We start from the raw sequence: 16,918 nt of genomic DNA, 5'->3' as shown, positions 1-16,918 counted from the left end.
GAACCCAAGGTATCGTACTGTAGAGCTCAGCTGGGTCACTCCATGCTCTCACGAAATGGAAAAAGCATCTAGACAAGTCAGCTGTGCTTACTACAGCCATGTCTGCCCACCTCGCGGCCCTCCCCAGTGTGTCCTGCTTAGAAGGAATCAGCTGGCTTGTCCCCTTCATGGCTGAGGAAGAACAACCAAGAAGATAATCTGAGAGTCACAGCAATCTGAAATAATGATTACGCTTCTGTGAAAAGTATTTTTGAATATGTAATTAACTGGTGAGTTCAGAGCCTGCAGACCTGCATGGAACTGTGCAACAGGAGTTGAAAACTTGTGTGGTTAAATTCATCTGCTGATGGTAGGGTGATGAATATAGGACTTGCACAGTAAAATCCTGAAGATTTTGATTATCTGAAGAGTATGCTGTAAATATCAAATACTTGTTTCATATTTCATTTGGGTCATGTACTGGTTGTGTCTATTTTGTAATTATTGGCAGGGAAGTGGGAAGGCAATAGGAAGGTCTGCTGTAATGCAGAAACTACACTGGCCTCTGTGAATTTTAAGATTCCCAGAAGAGCCTAGAGAAAGTGAAGCATATGGCACAGGCTGCTTTACAAAAATTTTCTCTTACAAGTGATACTGTCAGTGCGGAGAACAGAGCTATTTGTGATCAACTTGCTTTGAAATAATGGTAGCACATCTATAAGCATAACAAGTTACCATATCATGGTTTTCATGTGCTTTAAAACTCTCAGTGTATAACTTCACTAATTAACTTTCTCATCTGTTGTGTTTCCCTATGAAGCTTTCCAGTATGCAAAAAACTCGTGTAGGTGCAAGAATTGTTCATTTTACCTTTGCTTCCCTTGGATATGGCGGATGGTACATATATATATACATATATATATGTATATATGTTAAAATCAGAGCAGTATTTATGTTCAGCCTCTAGATGCCTGTATGTTATTGAGTCTTTGTGCTTAATATAGAGTTTTAGAAAAAAAGAATATAATAGCTTCAAAGGCAAATCTAATTTTTGTGAAATGATTTGCTGGCAGTAGTGTTGCTAGGTTCTAATTAAATTCATTTCTTTATTTTAATTACCAAGGTATAACTGGAATTGAGGTTTTTTGTTCGTACTTACATTCAGTAGTACATGGTAAGTTTTCCATGCCCACCACAAGTATTTTGGGTCAGTTTGTATCTTAAAATGGGTCCCAAACCATGAGGCCTGGCTGGTGCTTGATTTTTTTTTCTATGAGTTCAAATTTTCTTTGTCAAATTTTCACCAATTCAGAAGTCACATTCAGAAAATTCGGATCAGTTTCTGTTTGAATTTTTATTTTTGTGGTCCTGTTGATGAGGGAAGCTTTCTTACGCAATTATTCCAGGATTAGTTATCTATATGTTCTTTTGCTGAATTCTGAGAGAATAGCAAGGAAGAATTCTGCAGGCAAAATTAAATGAGGGCAAGAGGTGAATTGTGCTTCTCTAGTAAAAAAAAAAAAAAAAAAAAAAAAAAAAAAGATTATTTACAGAAAAGATTATTTACAGATATTTTTTGTATTGCTGCCCCTACGTTAGTTTTAAAGTTCAGATTTGGATTTTAAGAACACTCAAGAATTAAAATTTATAGTTTTGGGACAGGCAAAAGCTGACATAAATCCTGGTTTGATTTCACTAATGTGGTATTTCTGTTTGTGATGCATCCAGTTGACTAAATAATCCTGGAAGCTCTAATTCAGGAAAAAAGAGAATCACATGCGTAGTTTTAATGTGATTTATTGCTTCCTTGAGCTGGAAGCTCACAGTGGCCCTGGGCTCTGGTGACTGACTAGGATGGAGAGTGATAAAACTTCAGGAAATTCTAAAAGGAAAAGACATCCATGTATATATCAGAGGTAATTATGATAAGGTTTATTAAATTCAGTACTGGTTAGTGACTCACTATCTGGTCTCTATGCTTAGATACAGACTACGTGTCTATGAATTAAAATTCTTACTCAAAATTCCCTGTGGCCTTCCCCCTTGCATCTGAATGAATCTCCCAGCTGAATGGCAGTTCATAGACTTGCATGGCTTTTGAAATGCCCATGCATCCTTTGCAATTTTTCCTTCCTATTTCACTGCACTCTTTTATGTTGGAGATCTGCAATGTCGTGAACTGGCAGTGGGCAGAGGTGTCTTCAAGACAAGATCTTTCTTCAGCTCCATCATCTGTATTGTTAAGTAGAAATGGGAGCTGAACTCTTCCTAGTGTGGCTGGGTAATGTTTTCCACTGCAGGGTACTGCTGAGAATGCTAATTTTTGTTGATGTAATTAAGCATAAAACAATATAATATAGTGCTGTTTTGTATCTGTGTTTTTCCGTATGACATATGTTACTGTTTAAGAGAATTGTTTTGGAGATTAAACAAAAGTAAGAAAAATATTCAGCCTGTAGGCAAGCTTGGCTAGGGAAGCTCTTCAAGACCTTTTAAGGTGTTACTGTAGTATGACTGTATTTCTTGAGAAGGACAATGCTGCAGTTTTTAATGGTTATCCTGTTAGATCTGGAAGATTCAATATACCATTATAACACTCTTATGTAACATGGGCAGTAAAGTACCTCTTATTGAGCCTGTTAATGTAGTTGTTATCTCCTCAGTGAAACTTAAAGTATGGAAAACACCTAACTAGAGAATGTAATTTGACAAAAATAATTTTCTGTTAAAAAGTTTCTTTGCAGTTCTACAGCATTTAGGTAGTTAATGTAGTATAAAACACTGTAACACTGTTCAATGTCATTACACTGTTTAGTCTAATGTTCATGAACAACACTGTATTTATTTATTGCGTTAAATAGAAATATTGGATATACTATTGGATATACTATTTAAAATATATATATATATAATATATATATATGTATATATATATTACATGTTCCATAAATAAATAATACTATTAGCTATCACTGTTAGTGATCAGAGGAAGAAGTACAGACAGTAAGATGGAAAACACATTCTTCACTATGTGACTTTCTTATTACAGGGCTTTGCGATTCATTGGGTGTATGACTTACTGGTGCTACTGCATTTTGTTATGAAACACAGCTATAATTTCATTTATTAAAGATCTAATAGTGTAACAACTCCTGTACCCTCACAACAGTACAGCTGTTCTGTAGTTCTGTAGGAGCCTAAAATGTAAGATACTTTACTGCAAGAAGAATGGTGATTTAAAAATAGGGAAAGCTTAAAGGCATGTTTGATTTCATAAACTCAGTGCCTATGTAAATGTGTTGTGCTGTACTTCTTCTTACAGTAATATTTGAAAAAAAAAAAAAAAAAATGGCTGCAGCTGAAAAGAACACTAACCAAGATGTTCACTCTGAGGTACTGGTTATTGATGATTCAGGTACTGTAAAAATAGATAGGCATTTTGGTTGTATATTAAAGAGACAGAATATATTTTCATTTTATTTATAGAGGAAACTTCTTTCTTCCTCATAAATTATTGCAAGGAGTCTGTTTCGGCCTGTGTCTGAAAGTTGTGGAGTTGACTGGGCTGGTCCTGCAGTTTCTTCTTACAGATGGGTCTCCCAGTGTCTTTCTTATACTGTCTGGAGCATATTGATTGCTTGGACTAGCAAGTTCCAAACATTTGTACAGGGAGTCTAAGTTACAGTTGTTTTTGGTTTTATGGCAGGATTTGAGTTAGTGTAGTTACTTTTGCTTCCCTTTCTTTTTACATTTTTCTTCATTATTTCAAGCTGTAGCAATGTTCAGCTTCATTCTAGGTTTCTGTAAATGAAAGTCCTAGAACCTGGCTTTAAGAAGCAATACTATGTTCAGTTTATTTTGTCTTTCATCTTTTAAGTGTAGGGCTGTTCATTTTATTATATTTCTGAGGACCTTGTCGAAGTGAAAGTTCTTGCACTTCACGTGTCCAATTGTTTAATATTGAGAAACTTTTCCTGATATTAAACCTAAACTTTTCTAGATACTAAACCTAAGCTTCCTCTACATTTTATCCTAGAGAACACTTAAAGCTTCCTAAACAACCCTACTCCTTTCATTCCTCTACAATTGTGCCACAAAAATGAAAGTTTATTTCTGAAAGATGGAATTATCTTTCAGGATTCAAAATACAGTCTTTTCTAGCCCCAAACTTTCCTCTCTTAAACTATAAAAAAGAAGCTGCCTTAAGGAAATCTCCAGTGATGGAAACATGGAAAGGAATTTCAGAAAACTACATCATAAAGAGAACAATTCCTTTAGGTTCCATTTAAGGAAGTTGCTCGAGGATAAATTAAGCTGAATTCTTAAATTGGAGTTTTGGTTTCTTAGGTGTGTACATGATGAGTGAAAACAATACTATTTGTATGCTTTACTTTTCCTGAAGTTGTGTTAAATAGGCTGAAGACATGGTGTGCTTTTTCCCAAGTCATGTCCCTGGCTGCCTTCAGGGTAAGTTGCACCTTTCCAAGGAAATGGATTCCGCAATTTTAGAATCAACAGACCAGACAATACACAGAAAAGATTGTCACAGCAAAATAAAAGGTGCTCATCATGGCGTACAGCTTAATAACTTCTAATTCATATTAAGTACATAGAGGAAATTACATAGCCTTTGTGATGTCTATACAAAGTTGTAATTGGAAGAGCCTACAGTTCAGTCAGTTGAAAGAGAATATGAATTTGTTTGAGTGAAGGAATGCTGAACGCTCTTACGGAAATTTTAATTTAAAAACCATATATTCATAAAAAGACTGACATGACTCTTAATTTGAAAAGAAATCTGACCTGTGCTGATCACTGGTTACAGAAGCAGAAGTTAACATGGCTTTCTATTGCTTTAAAGGATTTGTAATCTATATAATCTAATTAAAAGTTAGGTCCAATTCCAACAGTGACTTTTATCCTGTTAGTGCAACAGAAGAGACCCAGGCTCTTGCCCTTTCTTATGAGTGTTTGGCTCTTTTGGCAGCAGCAGGGTGTATAAATAATAGAAAGATTTTTGTGGGGAAGATTTTCTTGTTTGTATTAAAAGAGATGGTTGATCTAAGTATGGGATGGGAGCAGGGATTTTTAGATGCTTGCAGTTAATGAAAATTATGGTTTTAAGAAGCCTGGAAGAACTGTTCAATGGCAACTATTAAGAGGTAAAATACTGCTGAAGGTTGCTCCCATAAATCTCATCACATGAGCTCATGAACTGCCAGTTTTCTGCTAATTTCTTGACCTTGACTTTCAGAAGTCCCCAAATGAAGCAGTGATTTTAATCTTTATTTAGGATTCACATCTAGCTAATCTTGTTTCAATCCCTCTGCCTCCTTATTTTCCTCCCCCATCTCTTCCCTCTGTCAGCTCTTCATTCTCTGTCAGTTTGCCTTGAAGTCCCAGAGCGGATGAGTCAGTGATTCCAATCTGTACCTACTTAGACACCAATTCCCTTTTAGGGATAGCAGTATCATGTGTTAGCTCAGTGGGCTGTCATGCTTCTTGAGAGATTTTGACATCTAGAACTTTCTTTTATTAGATATTGACTGTTTCATCCTTCTCTTCCTTTCAGAAAAGTATGGTCTCTGGGGTCTTTTCTTTTTAAATACCCTCTGCTCATAAAAATCCCACTTCCCCCTTTAAAAAAAAAAATAATAATAATCAAAAAAACACGAGCTCTTGGCTGCATGGGTACTACCAATCCATGAAGAACCAGCCTGCTTTAATCTTGTGTTGATCCCTCACTTGTCTTCCTCTTCCTTTCCTGCCTCCTTATCATCTGTCCCTTCATTTTCAAGCACCTGAATATCCACTTGGCTGCCTCCTGTCTGTTCTGCCTCCCACCACTCTTCAGGGGAGGAAAGGGAATATTTTTCTCCCTCTTGAATTCTCTCTTCATCTGTAAAACTAGGAGAAAGCTATAGGGGTAAAATGTAATATGGGTCTCTGTTCATTTTTTCTAATGGGCCGAAGTATTGAAAATGCTTCTGTCTCTTTAAAATGGCGTGGTACTTTGTGCTGTGACTACTACTGAACGTGAAGTTATTTCAGTGAATAGAATAACTTCATGTGTGTTGAGGTGTGAGGTGACCTCATTGTTCCTAAATCTGTTCCTGTTTTGTAGCACTTTTTATTCAGTTCTACTCTTTCAGCTGCTCTAGTGTTATTATTTCTGCTCTGGTTGTGTAACAGAATCTTTGAAATGTCAAAATCATGGCAACAGAAGTTAGTTGAAATGTAGCTGCTCACTGATAAGACAATGATGGAGTAAAATTAAACAAAGTTTGTGGCTTAATAAGGTACGAAGTGACACTTGCCAGGTTTTACTCTGGCACAAGGATGTTGATTAATATGAGAGCTGCTGCTTTCCAACTGAGAGTTCTGCTAAAAACATTCAAAAATCACCATTTTGTTTTTGCTTGCACTAAGTCAGGGCTTCAGAACAATGTTGTATTAAAAATTCCAGTAAATTAAGTTCTGTTCCCCTTCGTGCAGAGTGCTTTTCAGTCAGTGCTCACTCCTGGGCAAAGGAGCACGTCCCCGGGCACAGTTTGCTCCAGTCAGTCCTCTGCATTTGTGCTGCTGCTGAGGACCTTGTTCTTGGGGCTGTTAAGCTGGAAATGTCCAGTAGCAAGGAAAATGAAAAATCAGTTCTCAAAGTTCACTCAGTCTGTGCCAGGAGCTTTGCTGGGTGTTACCAAGTAGAGCTTGTTTGAAGAAGCAGATTAGAAGGAGGTGACTCTATATTCATTGCAAATGCCATGTATTATCAGATGACTTATGTTGACTAAGGAGTATTTCCATTTGGACCTCCAGCATTTAAGGGACAAAGAAGAGATGAGAGTCCAACTATGTTGCTTGAGAGCTCCCTTTGTTGCCTGAGAGTAGTTCCCATGGGATGTGTTTTGTCCAAATGATGCATCCTCTCTTTTGTATCATTAGTCACTGTTCAAAAACTGTAGCTTCCGGTGAAGTGACTTTTGCCTGGCTCATTGTTTGTCACTCTCCTTTACTTGATTTCTCTTACTAGCTGCAGTATTCTCCATTGACTGCACATAGCTTGGCACATTTGACTGAGTTGGTAATCTGTGGGTTTTTTTGTAACCAGCAGGTAAGTTTTCTGACCAAACGTGTTTCCCAAGTTAAAGGTCTGGAGCCCATGCCAAATCTAAGCTTGTGTTAATAACCTCCATGCAAACCTGCAATATAGATGCAATATAGACAGCTAAGTTGGTGAGAGGGGGGCAAAAATTTTGCTTTGCCATCAGTGAGTGTTGTTGCTGCCAATTCAGTGATGTGAATTATGTAATTATTCTCCACAGAAGGAAATGTAAAAACAAAACATTTATTGGACCTAACTTTTTGTTGGATTTAACATGAATTGGAATTGTTTGGGGGAATAACTAGGACGTTTAAATGTCTATTGCATTAAATTCTTCAACTATGAAAACCTACTTTCATGTAAGTCAATGGGAAAAAAAAAAGTTTTATTCTTCTTCTTCAACTTTGACTATGCAGAGTTTAATTTTGTCACTTCACCTTTCAATCCTCTTGCATTTAATGTTTTGATACATAAGAAAAGCTTGTATTTCAGTTTTCATACCTGCTTAAACACCTCGTTAGAAAAAGGCTGTGGCACTGGTGACAGGTAGTTTGGATGCAACTGAGATGATGATATTAGGAAGCTACAGGGATAGTGGTTTCTTTCTCTTCATCACAGAAGGACTGTCTACCACGTCATGCTTGTTGTCTGAGTGATGCTGTTCCTCAGCTGCAGTTACAAAAGTCCTTTGGCAGCCTTGCGTGATGATTAAACACCGTGCTAATTGTCCTTGGCCAGGAGATTGTTTCATGGTCATTCATCCATCTCCAGCTTTGATGCCAGATTAAGAAGTCATTATAAAAGCTACCTCTTGATGCCTGGGCTTTCCATATTGTAATGTTCATCTCTTGGTCTCCAACTGGATCTCAGTCATGGTGTTTGAAATGATAAAACTGCAAAGGACTTGAACAGCTGCTGAACGTGTCCAGGGGAGTGACTGCAGTGTGATGCACAGAGTGATTGCTCAGGTAGCCAAGGAGCCTCTCTGATGCTCCTGAGCATCCTGTAATCTTCCATGCTCCAGTAATCTTCCATGGTCTGAATTGATCCTGGCTTGCTGGCTGCTGGGCAGGATGCTAGGTATAGCATAGTGCTCTGGGAGGAAGTATTGAGGGGGCTAGGTGGAGTGATTTATTTGCTTCAGAGAATCTTGTTCTGACAGATGCTGGGGTGGAGGGAGAATCCATTTTTAGATGGGTCAAAAAGCCATGCATTTTGTTAGACCAGAATAGCTTTTTCTTTCTTTTCCAGCTCTTTTTAATTAAAAATGAAATGGGGTGAAAGTCATTCTCTTGGCTCCTGAGAATATTTCATTAATGAAATAAAATGTGTCCCTGAAGAAAAAAGTCACTAAAGCCATGGTTACACACAAGTCTTGGTATATCTACCAAAAAATCCATGTGAGAAATCTGAGAGGAGAGAGGGACCAAGAGGATATTACTCCAACATTTTTCATGTTATCTTCTTTCAGGTCAATCCCACTTGTCTGCCTGTATTTTGGGAAAGAGATTATCTGTGTGTCTGTGTTTCCACTGCTTAGCAAAATGAGGATGCTAAGCATTTTGGGATTCTTAAATGCTTCTCCAAATAAACTAATAATGTGTGTTTAATTGACTTTACACAGGGAGATTTAAGAAATCAGATCTTATTGAATCTAATATGTACAATAGTTTAATTAAAATTATCCTCTGTTAAAGTCTTTATCTTACTGAGCTCAAAAGTCTCTGCTACTGACGAAGTGCTAAGGACCTCAATATAAACCAGAAAGTGACCATAAACTTCTTTGTTTTCACAATGAGAAAGTACAATCTTTCTCTAGACCCTGAGTTTTACGAGAAAGTCTTTGATCTAAATACCTTTGGGATGTCAAGGCGTAACCGTAACCACTTACTGTTGCTGGTCTTTGGGTAAAACTTCTAAGTCATGATTTTAAACAAACCTCGTGCAAGAATTGAAAAGACAACATTAAAACAAGAGTTTCCTGTAGAATTCGAGGAATTTTACTGCACTAAAAGCTACTTGGGTCCCAGGAGATTTGAAAATTAGACCACCCGTGTTTATAACAAATAACAGATCTGAGAGCCTGGCTTTATGGTACTTATTTTTGCTTAAATTCTGGTTGTAAAGATCTATTTGTGGAAGACTTGCACCTCTGTGAAAGGAGCTACTTGAGCCATGCAAAGTTTTATCCAGAGTACAGAGAAGTACTGTAGCAAACTCTGGCTTAGACTGGGTTGATTGAGAACTGTGTAATGAAGTCTTTTTTAGGTTTTATATTCATGGTTTTTTTTGCTTTCCAAGAGGGATCTGCATCATTGTTGTTTTCTTTATGACGATAATATGGACTGTTTAACGCTTGCCTCCATTTTATGGTGTTACAGGATGCTTCAGAAAATACTAGCGTCTAGCACATTTTTTCTTGGAAAATGCACCCTCCAGATTTCATGGTAGTTTTTGACATTTAACTATTCTTGTAAAGCTAACAACATGGATGACAGAGTAATTCCACGATTTTTCTGACTTCTTAAAAACTGCTGGCGTTACTCATAGCACTCGTACCTTATTGCCCTTGTGGAAAAGGTAAGCTATTTTGGGCTTTGTAGCTGGGGAAGATTGAGCAAAAAGCAGTTATATAAACTAACATAGCAGGTGAATTTTACACGAAAGATCAGTCAGGAGGTCCTAGCTATCAATGTGAATTCACTTTGGCTAGTTAAAACTTCCATGAAAAAAGCATCTTCCACTGTTTCAGAAGGGCTTTATAGTAGGGAGAGTCTTAAATAAAATAGTGCTGAAATATGTGCTGCACTCGATTTACAAGGCTGTTCCTATAAGCTTCCTCTCACCTTAAAATTTGTCCTTCAGAGTTCTCTTAAAAGCAAACAGAACAACAACAACAACAAAAAGCCAAACCCTTCTCTCTGGTGATTTCATGGCTTTTGTTTCTTCCTCAGAGAAGATCAAGTCTGGAGTTTCTCTGACTTCGTCTGAAATTGTAGGGATGATCAATTTGTTTAAGAAACCTTGTAAGTACTTGACTTGTTCTGTAGCTTATGGAGCACACGATGTCCTGTCATTCAAAAGCTCACTGTTAGATGTTTTTTTATTATTATTATTTTATTTTTTGTGGCTTAGTTTGAAGTACTTTCAGTGGGGAGCTGGCTGATGGGATAATGTGCTGTGCTTATTGTTTTTAAGCAGGAGCTGCTGCTGTATGTGCTGCTTTTGTCCATTTTTATGGAAGTCATAATAAACAGCATATGTGTGCAGTGGGGTCAAATCCAAACCGAAGAGGTTATTCTGGTCGATATTTTTGCAGGTAATTCCCTGTGGCACCACTGGGAGCTATCACACATGTGACTCCCCCATTTTATGCTGTGTCAGATGCTGTGCTTTACCTTACCTTTTGAGATGGTCCTAATTTATGAAAGTTTAGAATTGACGGTTTTAAATTTTGAAGTAAAGAGAAAAGCATGTGTTCATTTAGGCTCATTTTGATTCTTTTGTTCAGTTGTCAAAAAGTTAGCTATTTTAAAAGCTTGCTAATGTAGTTCTAATTCCAATAGTTTCTTTCTGTATTAGTTGTCAAATATTATCATCTTCCAGTTGCACTGATACTAACTTGCATTATTTCATTTTTATTTCTCGCATTGGATTTGCAGTGATTAATTGCCAAATTCAGAATTTGAGTTAAACGATGTAAATGGACTGAAGCAGTATTAAATTTGTATGTATGTGTAAATAGCAAGCATGCTCTGAAGCAGTGGTGCTGGATCAATGTGGCGTCCTTCTGTTCACCTCTGTGTTGGTTACATTGGGGGGGTCTCTTGGGGGTGGGGGCAAAGGGGTTGTCCAAAATGTTTATAATGAACGGGATTTGCTTTCAACTTGAGCCAGTGCTTAACATCTTCCCGTGACAAAAGCTTTAGTCTGTTATCGGGTTTTGTGATGATATGTCTATTTCTATTCAGAATTAAATCATCTCGCTGTTTCCACTGGGTTGTACGATGCTCCACATGAGCTTGTGTTACTGAAATGGTGTCAAGAGGGGAAAAGGTCAAATGTTCTGCCAGGGAAAGAAAAGAGGGAGGAAGGAATGTGAAGAAGTCTTAAATCCTCAACAAGCTATTTAATCAGCTCTAACTATGGATTTAAAGGATGGAAGAAGCAAGAAGACACATTTTGCATGCACAATTGAGGAATTCATGTAGGAAGAAGAGACAGAAGTGTTTGAAATACCTGGCTAGCTCTCTCTTGTTGTCTGTTAATAATTCACATGGGCCTTTTCATTTGTATTTTGTTGAGAAAAACAGAGTAGGCTTGAAATATAAAGAAACTCTTAACCTCCTTTGTGAAGGAGTGGGAGTACAGCGTGTCCATTCAGTACAAAGAAAAGAATTTACTTGGGTGAAGTTTTCAGACTTCTTTAGTTTTTTTTTTTGTTTTTTTTTTTTTTTTTTTTTTTTTTTTTGTAGACAGCTTCACCAGTGGCATTGGGGGAAGGAAACAGTTTCTCTCCTGTGGCTTCTTGTATTAGCTGCTATTAATATGTAATAACTAAGTTGCAAATTCCTAACCCAGACTTTCCCAGAACCTAGTGCCTGCTTTTGCTGAAAAACATTTCCTACAGTATTACCACCAAATAAATGGTACATCATTGTCTTTACATACTGTGAGATGTTGGGGTTAGTCATGGGATGGTACCGCTGTAAGGACTGAAAAATCTCTGGCAGCCAGCTGTGGGGGACAAGTCTGATTCAATGTCAACATATTCAGTTTCTCTGTGGGTACCTGAGTTTCATGGATGGGATTAAATGTAGAAAGGTAGAGAAAATCTGCAGTTTGCCAGTCTTTTCTAGCTGAGGTGAGTGGTAACAATTGTGCACTGCTGGTCTTGTTCTCAAAAAGTGCTGCAGTGCTAGGGCTTTATTTTGCTTCCATTTTCAGTCCCTTTTCTATGCTAGTGAGTGCAGTTGTTTCAGAACTTTGTCATGCCAAGCAAGCTTTATCTCCTAAATGGGTAAAGAGAAAATTGAATATGTGCTATTAAAATCCTGTTGGTAATGTCTTACTTGGGATATTTGTTTCTGATCCCCTTAGAAGCATACACTTTACATAAGAAATATGCATAAGTGTTAAATGAATTCTAAAAAATGAACATGGTGTATACATCCACAAGTAATGCAGGTAGCATAGCAATGGTTTTTATACATAGAACATGAAGTTTTAATACCTCATGGGTGGAGACAGCCACTAAGTGGCTAACACTGTCATTTGTAGCAGAGGCATTCATTATGCTTGTTTGATAAGATTTCTTCCTAGTGCTCTTTCAGACAAGTCGGAATGCATGGTCTGGCTGCCTGTCCTCATGGCTCAGGACTGGACTTGAAATGACTCCTCTGTAGTATGAGCAGGCTTAATGCTATCAGAAATGCGACAGTCAGCTAGGTGGGACTGTTGTCTGAATCAACCTCGGCACGGCTGTATTAATTTTTCCTACTTACAAAACAATTTACACTTAATGAGCTGCAATTAATCAGCACCTTTTGCTTTGATACACAGATAAAAATATACTTTCAGTAAAATACTTTGTGAACTAATTAGAGATCTCTGCCCAGTGCACTCAGGAGACTTCTGTTCTCTACTTTATTCCTTTCTTATTAAACAGTGAGATCACAACCTTGTTTCCTTACTCCAAAGATGCAATCTTCATGTTTTTCTTCTTCCATAGCAGACTGTATTTAATTCTTATTCTGGAATGTTGTTCCTCTAAATGACATGTTCTCTCTAGCCTAAAAATCAGAGTGCTTGTCCCATTTCATAACATAGCCTAAAGCAAGGATGACCAGGTGCTCTGTGGCTACATTTGACCCAGCTGACTACTCAGGTGCTGGAGGATAATAAGAGGATGGCTCTGTGGAGGGTGCTTGGGTTATCCTGGAAAACAGGTACAGACAAACCTTACCAGTCTGATAGCATGATCCAGGAGGGCAGGGCAGAGCAGAGAAGCACAGCTATCCACAGCAAGGTCATGTCCTCAAAACATACTAGCTCTGGCACAAAGCCTGTATCAGCAGAAGAAAATGGAGTCCTCTGAGGCTGCTTTGTAAGTTCTTTAGTTGTCCTTCAGCCCCTTGAGAGGCTTAAAGCCGCCTTGTTTTTAACCATGGTTGATTTTGGAAAAAAAGCTATGATGTTTTTGGTTAATTTAAAAAACAAAACAAAACTCTCTTCCATTTGGGCCCATTCTGCTAGGAGACAAGCAATGCAGTGACTCCTCTCCGTGAATTACCCAGGACTGGTGTCTCTGGAGCTGCTGCCTGGGATTCCTACCATGCTGTGAGTAAGTGCTGCGTTTCCACCAAGGTTGCAAAGAGAGAGAGTTTGCTTCATTTGTGGTTTATGAGGACTTTCTCAGGCAGTTTTAGTAGTAGAGCAGTTGGAATCACTCATAACTGAACAAAAATTCTGTGTTCCAAGAAAGTAACATGGGTTGCCTACCTCTTGTTGTCCTTCTGAGATATGAGGTCCAGCAAGTGTTTTCACAGCCATCCTTTCCGCCCTATTACTTGATCCTGGCTAAATTTCCAGTGCTTTGGTTGACAGGCTTTTGGCCTCTTTTGTGGTGATCTGCAAAGTGTGTGATGCCCATGTAGGAATGTGCTGCCAGGCTGAAACCTTCGCCAGCCAGCAAGGCTTGCAGATAGGTAGTGGTTGTATACGTGTACCCACCACCAAGAGACCTCAAAGAGGAAAAGCTACACGTAGATAACCCATTCCAGCTTCTGCCATTTCCACTTCACTCTGAATGCTTTGTTTAAATAAAACAGGGATAAACGCTTTCCCTTGAGGTTGAGGCATACCTTCTGAAGAAAAATGCTGGAGAAAATGTTGTGTTCTGCGTTGGCATTGCAGTATGGTCCTGCCTCACAGCTGGTGAGTGTCATTTTCCTTCCATATAACACAAAAAACTTACTTGTAAAAATTGAAGAAGAGGGGTCAAAGAGGTGAGAGAAGCATGAGCTTAACATGGACATTGTGAAAAGTTACCCTGTATGACTGACAGTGCTGTCATTTCACATATCTAACTTGTTTTTTTTTCCCCTGACTGTCCATGGCGGGTGTTACCGTGCGTATGGCTTCTGGCCCTTAGCTCTGCTGTTTAAGGAAGTATCAAGATTTGCAGTCACATAGGGCATCAGGACGTTTCTGAACATGCAGTGGAAAATCTGGTATGGGGGTCTGACAGCGAGCCAACACACAGCACTGCAATGATTGTTCTCTTTAGTTAGGACTTCTTGCTGTAAATGTTAATTTTCCCCTTGCGTGTGCCACGATGCAAAGCAACAGCCACTGTTGGCTCCATACTCGCAGCTGACAGATCAGTCAGACATGGTCCTATGGTAAAGATTTCAAGAGGTGTGACCTGATTTCCTTTGAGATGCTTTGCAGCTTCAAAATGCATTAGGGAGAGAGGTGTGTAGTGATGCTAGCTTGATGCCAGTTGGTCATAAAAAAGAAGCTGATTATTTTTATAAGCTTTTATTTGGGCTTATTATTTTTGTGCTGTTACAATTCTTGCAAAATCAATGTGCTGCTGGGTAATGCTTTACAGAGGTGGAAAAATACTGTTTCAGGTACATGGACTGCAGGTGTTTACTAAGTTAAGAATAGATGTGAAGCGAGCAAAAATGATATAAGTAGATGAGTACACACGTCTCTCCTCTGACCCCACCCTTTTCCTGCATTTGCTCTCCGGCATTTCTTTTATGGCAATTGCTCTTAGCCTTGAGTTGTGTAAGTGGAGCAGAGGTATCAGGTGAAAGTGTTCTGTGCAGGGTGGCAGGCAGCCTATGGTGCCAGCAGAACAATTAGCGGAGGGAGCTATGCGTGGTTTGTTCAGCATGGGTTTCCTTCGAATCTGATTCTGAGCTTTCCTTACCTGTCCTTAGCTGGACAGAGAGGGGAGCAGTTCCTGCACCAAGCTGCCTGCAGAGAGCCACTGGCTGGGGTAGCACCTGGGAAGCGACTGTTTGTTGGGGGCTGCTGCAGTGCTCTCCTGCTTCCCCCTGGGCTTGACAGGCAGGCCCTGCAGTTAATCAGTGCCTGGTCCCGGAGCACAATTTCAGTTTCCTGCTCTTGTTGCTACATTCAAACAGCTGGAGGATGCCTGGTCTGCCAGGAGGCGCCCCGTGTAGTGCTATTTTCTGGAAAGATGCTGTAACAGTAGATGGAGCAGGTGGCTTGGCTGGCTGCTGCGCCTGCTCAGAGTATGGCAGGCACGCCGGCATCCCAGCGTCCTTCCAGGGCTCATAAATTGCCTTTTGGAATATTTTTCAATCTAGGGTCCATCCTGATGTCGTATCCCTGGATCTACAACGCATTCATTTCCCTTGGCTGTAATTACATGTAATTATCCTTACCAGCACAGGAGGTCTCGTTCCCTACCTGGCCACCTGAGTCTCTTCTGTTCTGTTTCATTCTGGGACAGAGTAAATGACATAAATTTCAATGCAGCCAGGTGGTTTTGCAGAAAAAAACACCATCTCCTTTGCCAGTGAAATTTAATTGTGCCCAACTTGTGTGGCTAAATTTTATGTATTTCACCAGGTCGGTGGTGACAATGGTTTGTAATCTCAGTGCTGGGAGGCAGCGTGTGATGAGCACGGGTGGTCACAGTGGCAAATCCTGGCCTGGAACCGAACCAGCATGAAATGGTTTTCTCCTTTGTTTCTACTGCCTAAAGGAAAGAAAACCCAAGGAGATATTTTAAAAAGAAATGTCTAGTTGCCCTAGTTCAGGGAGAAAGAACTGCTCAACTGCCTTGTTATGAAATGAAGTATTTTAGATGTTTTTAAAATGTTTAGATTTATAAATGCTCAAGTATCTCTATTGGCTGCTCCTCTTCTCTTCAAATTTTATGCCTCATAAGGAATTAATTTTCTTCTATCATAAAACAGAATAGATAGGGGAATGGGAGATTTCACTGAGCATCACAGTAGTAGCTCTTTGTTTATTTTTTCAGGTTTGATGGTACAGATCTTACAAAGAACCCTTTACTGATATTTCATTTTGTAGTATACGTACTGATATCTTATTGGGCTGACATTTAATACACACTGCTTCTACTTCTAAGTGGTTTTTAATAAATGTACTTGGCATTGGCCAAATAAATGTGATGACAAAGTACATCTATCTGAGTATTTTATGAAGTTGGTGATGGTAGGTTTGCAAAGATGCAGAGAAAAATAGCCAAGAGGTTTTGTATTTCTTAGGTATTTGTAAGGAAGTCTAAGCTGTAAAATTTCATAGGTTGCTTCTGAGGTTACCAGTCTGTAAGTGTTTCAAGTGATGTCCTGTTTCTCTATTTTAATTCTGGAAGATAAATGCAGACCATAATCACTTTAATCCTTCAGCTGCCTCCAAACTTCAAGGGCCCCACTGAAAACATACCAGCCAGGTACTGCTTTAGGTTTGTGCTCTGACCTCTTCTTTCTTCTTTAATAAATAACAACAGGAAAATATTTTTTTATTCTGTATATTTTATTGCGTTGATGACAAGAAGAGGAAATGAGTCAATTTCAAGCTCCTTTTCTAAAGAAGCAGTTGCCAAAACTTCATCCCCAAGACCTGTAGACACCACCACACGAATGTCTTACATGCATCTCGTGTCAGTGCTTGGTACAGGGTGGAGGCAGCCCAGACCGATGGTTCAGGTGTCAAAAGCAGCCCAGAGCTCCCTGTGAGGTCTCTGCTCTGTGAAAAAAAGTTGTCTGAATTTTTTCTTTAAAGGTAGCAGCAGCCTGTTACCTGCTTACCACAGAGGGACAGGTGATG

At 38.9% G+C, this 16,918-nt stretch overlaps 1 protein-coding gene across 6 annotated transcripts in view; it reads left to right on the top strand.

Moving 5' to 3' along the window:
* The window catches only part of CRACD (capping protein inhibiting regulator of actin dynamics), a 122,632-nt gene that overhangs the window by 55,939 nt on the left and 49,775 nt on the right, over positions 1 to 16,918 (top strand). For 4 of the 6 annotated variants that reach the window (XM_035326268.1, XM_035326273.1, XM_035326269.1 and 1 more), the window contains exon 3: positions 10,036 to 10,107. The exons of 1 other annotated variant lie outside the window; for it this stretch is intronic. In XM_035326268.1, the coding sequence (XP_035182159.1) occupies positions 10,083 to 10,107 (25 nt within the window). In that variant the 5' untranslated portion in view covers positions 10,036 to 10,082. Of the gene's footprint in view, positions 1 to 10,035; positions 10,108 to 10,753; positions 10,809 to 16,918 lie in introns of those variants that run through there. One more of the 6 variants, XM_035326271.1, reaches the window with a different exon arrangement.

Source organism: Oxyura jamaicensis, chromosome 4 (assembly GCF_011077185.1).
Source record: "Oxyura jamaicensis isolate SHBP4307 breed ruddy duck chromosome 4, BPBGC_Ojam_1.0, whole genome shotgun sequence".
NCBI lineage: Eukaryota > Metazoa > Chordata > Aves > Anseriformes > Anatidae > Oxyura > Oxyura jamaicensis.
The sequence above is the reverse complement of the archived record's forward strand: the minus strand, read 5'-3'. Positions and strand labels throughout refer to the sequence as shown.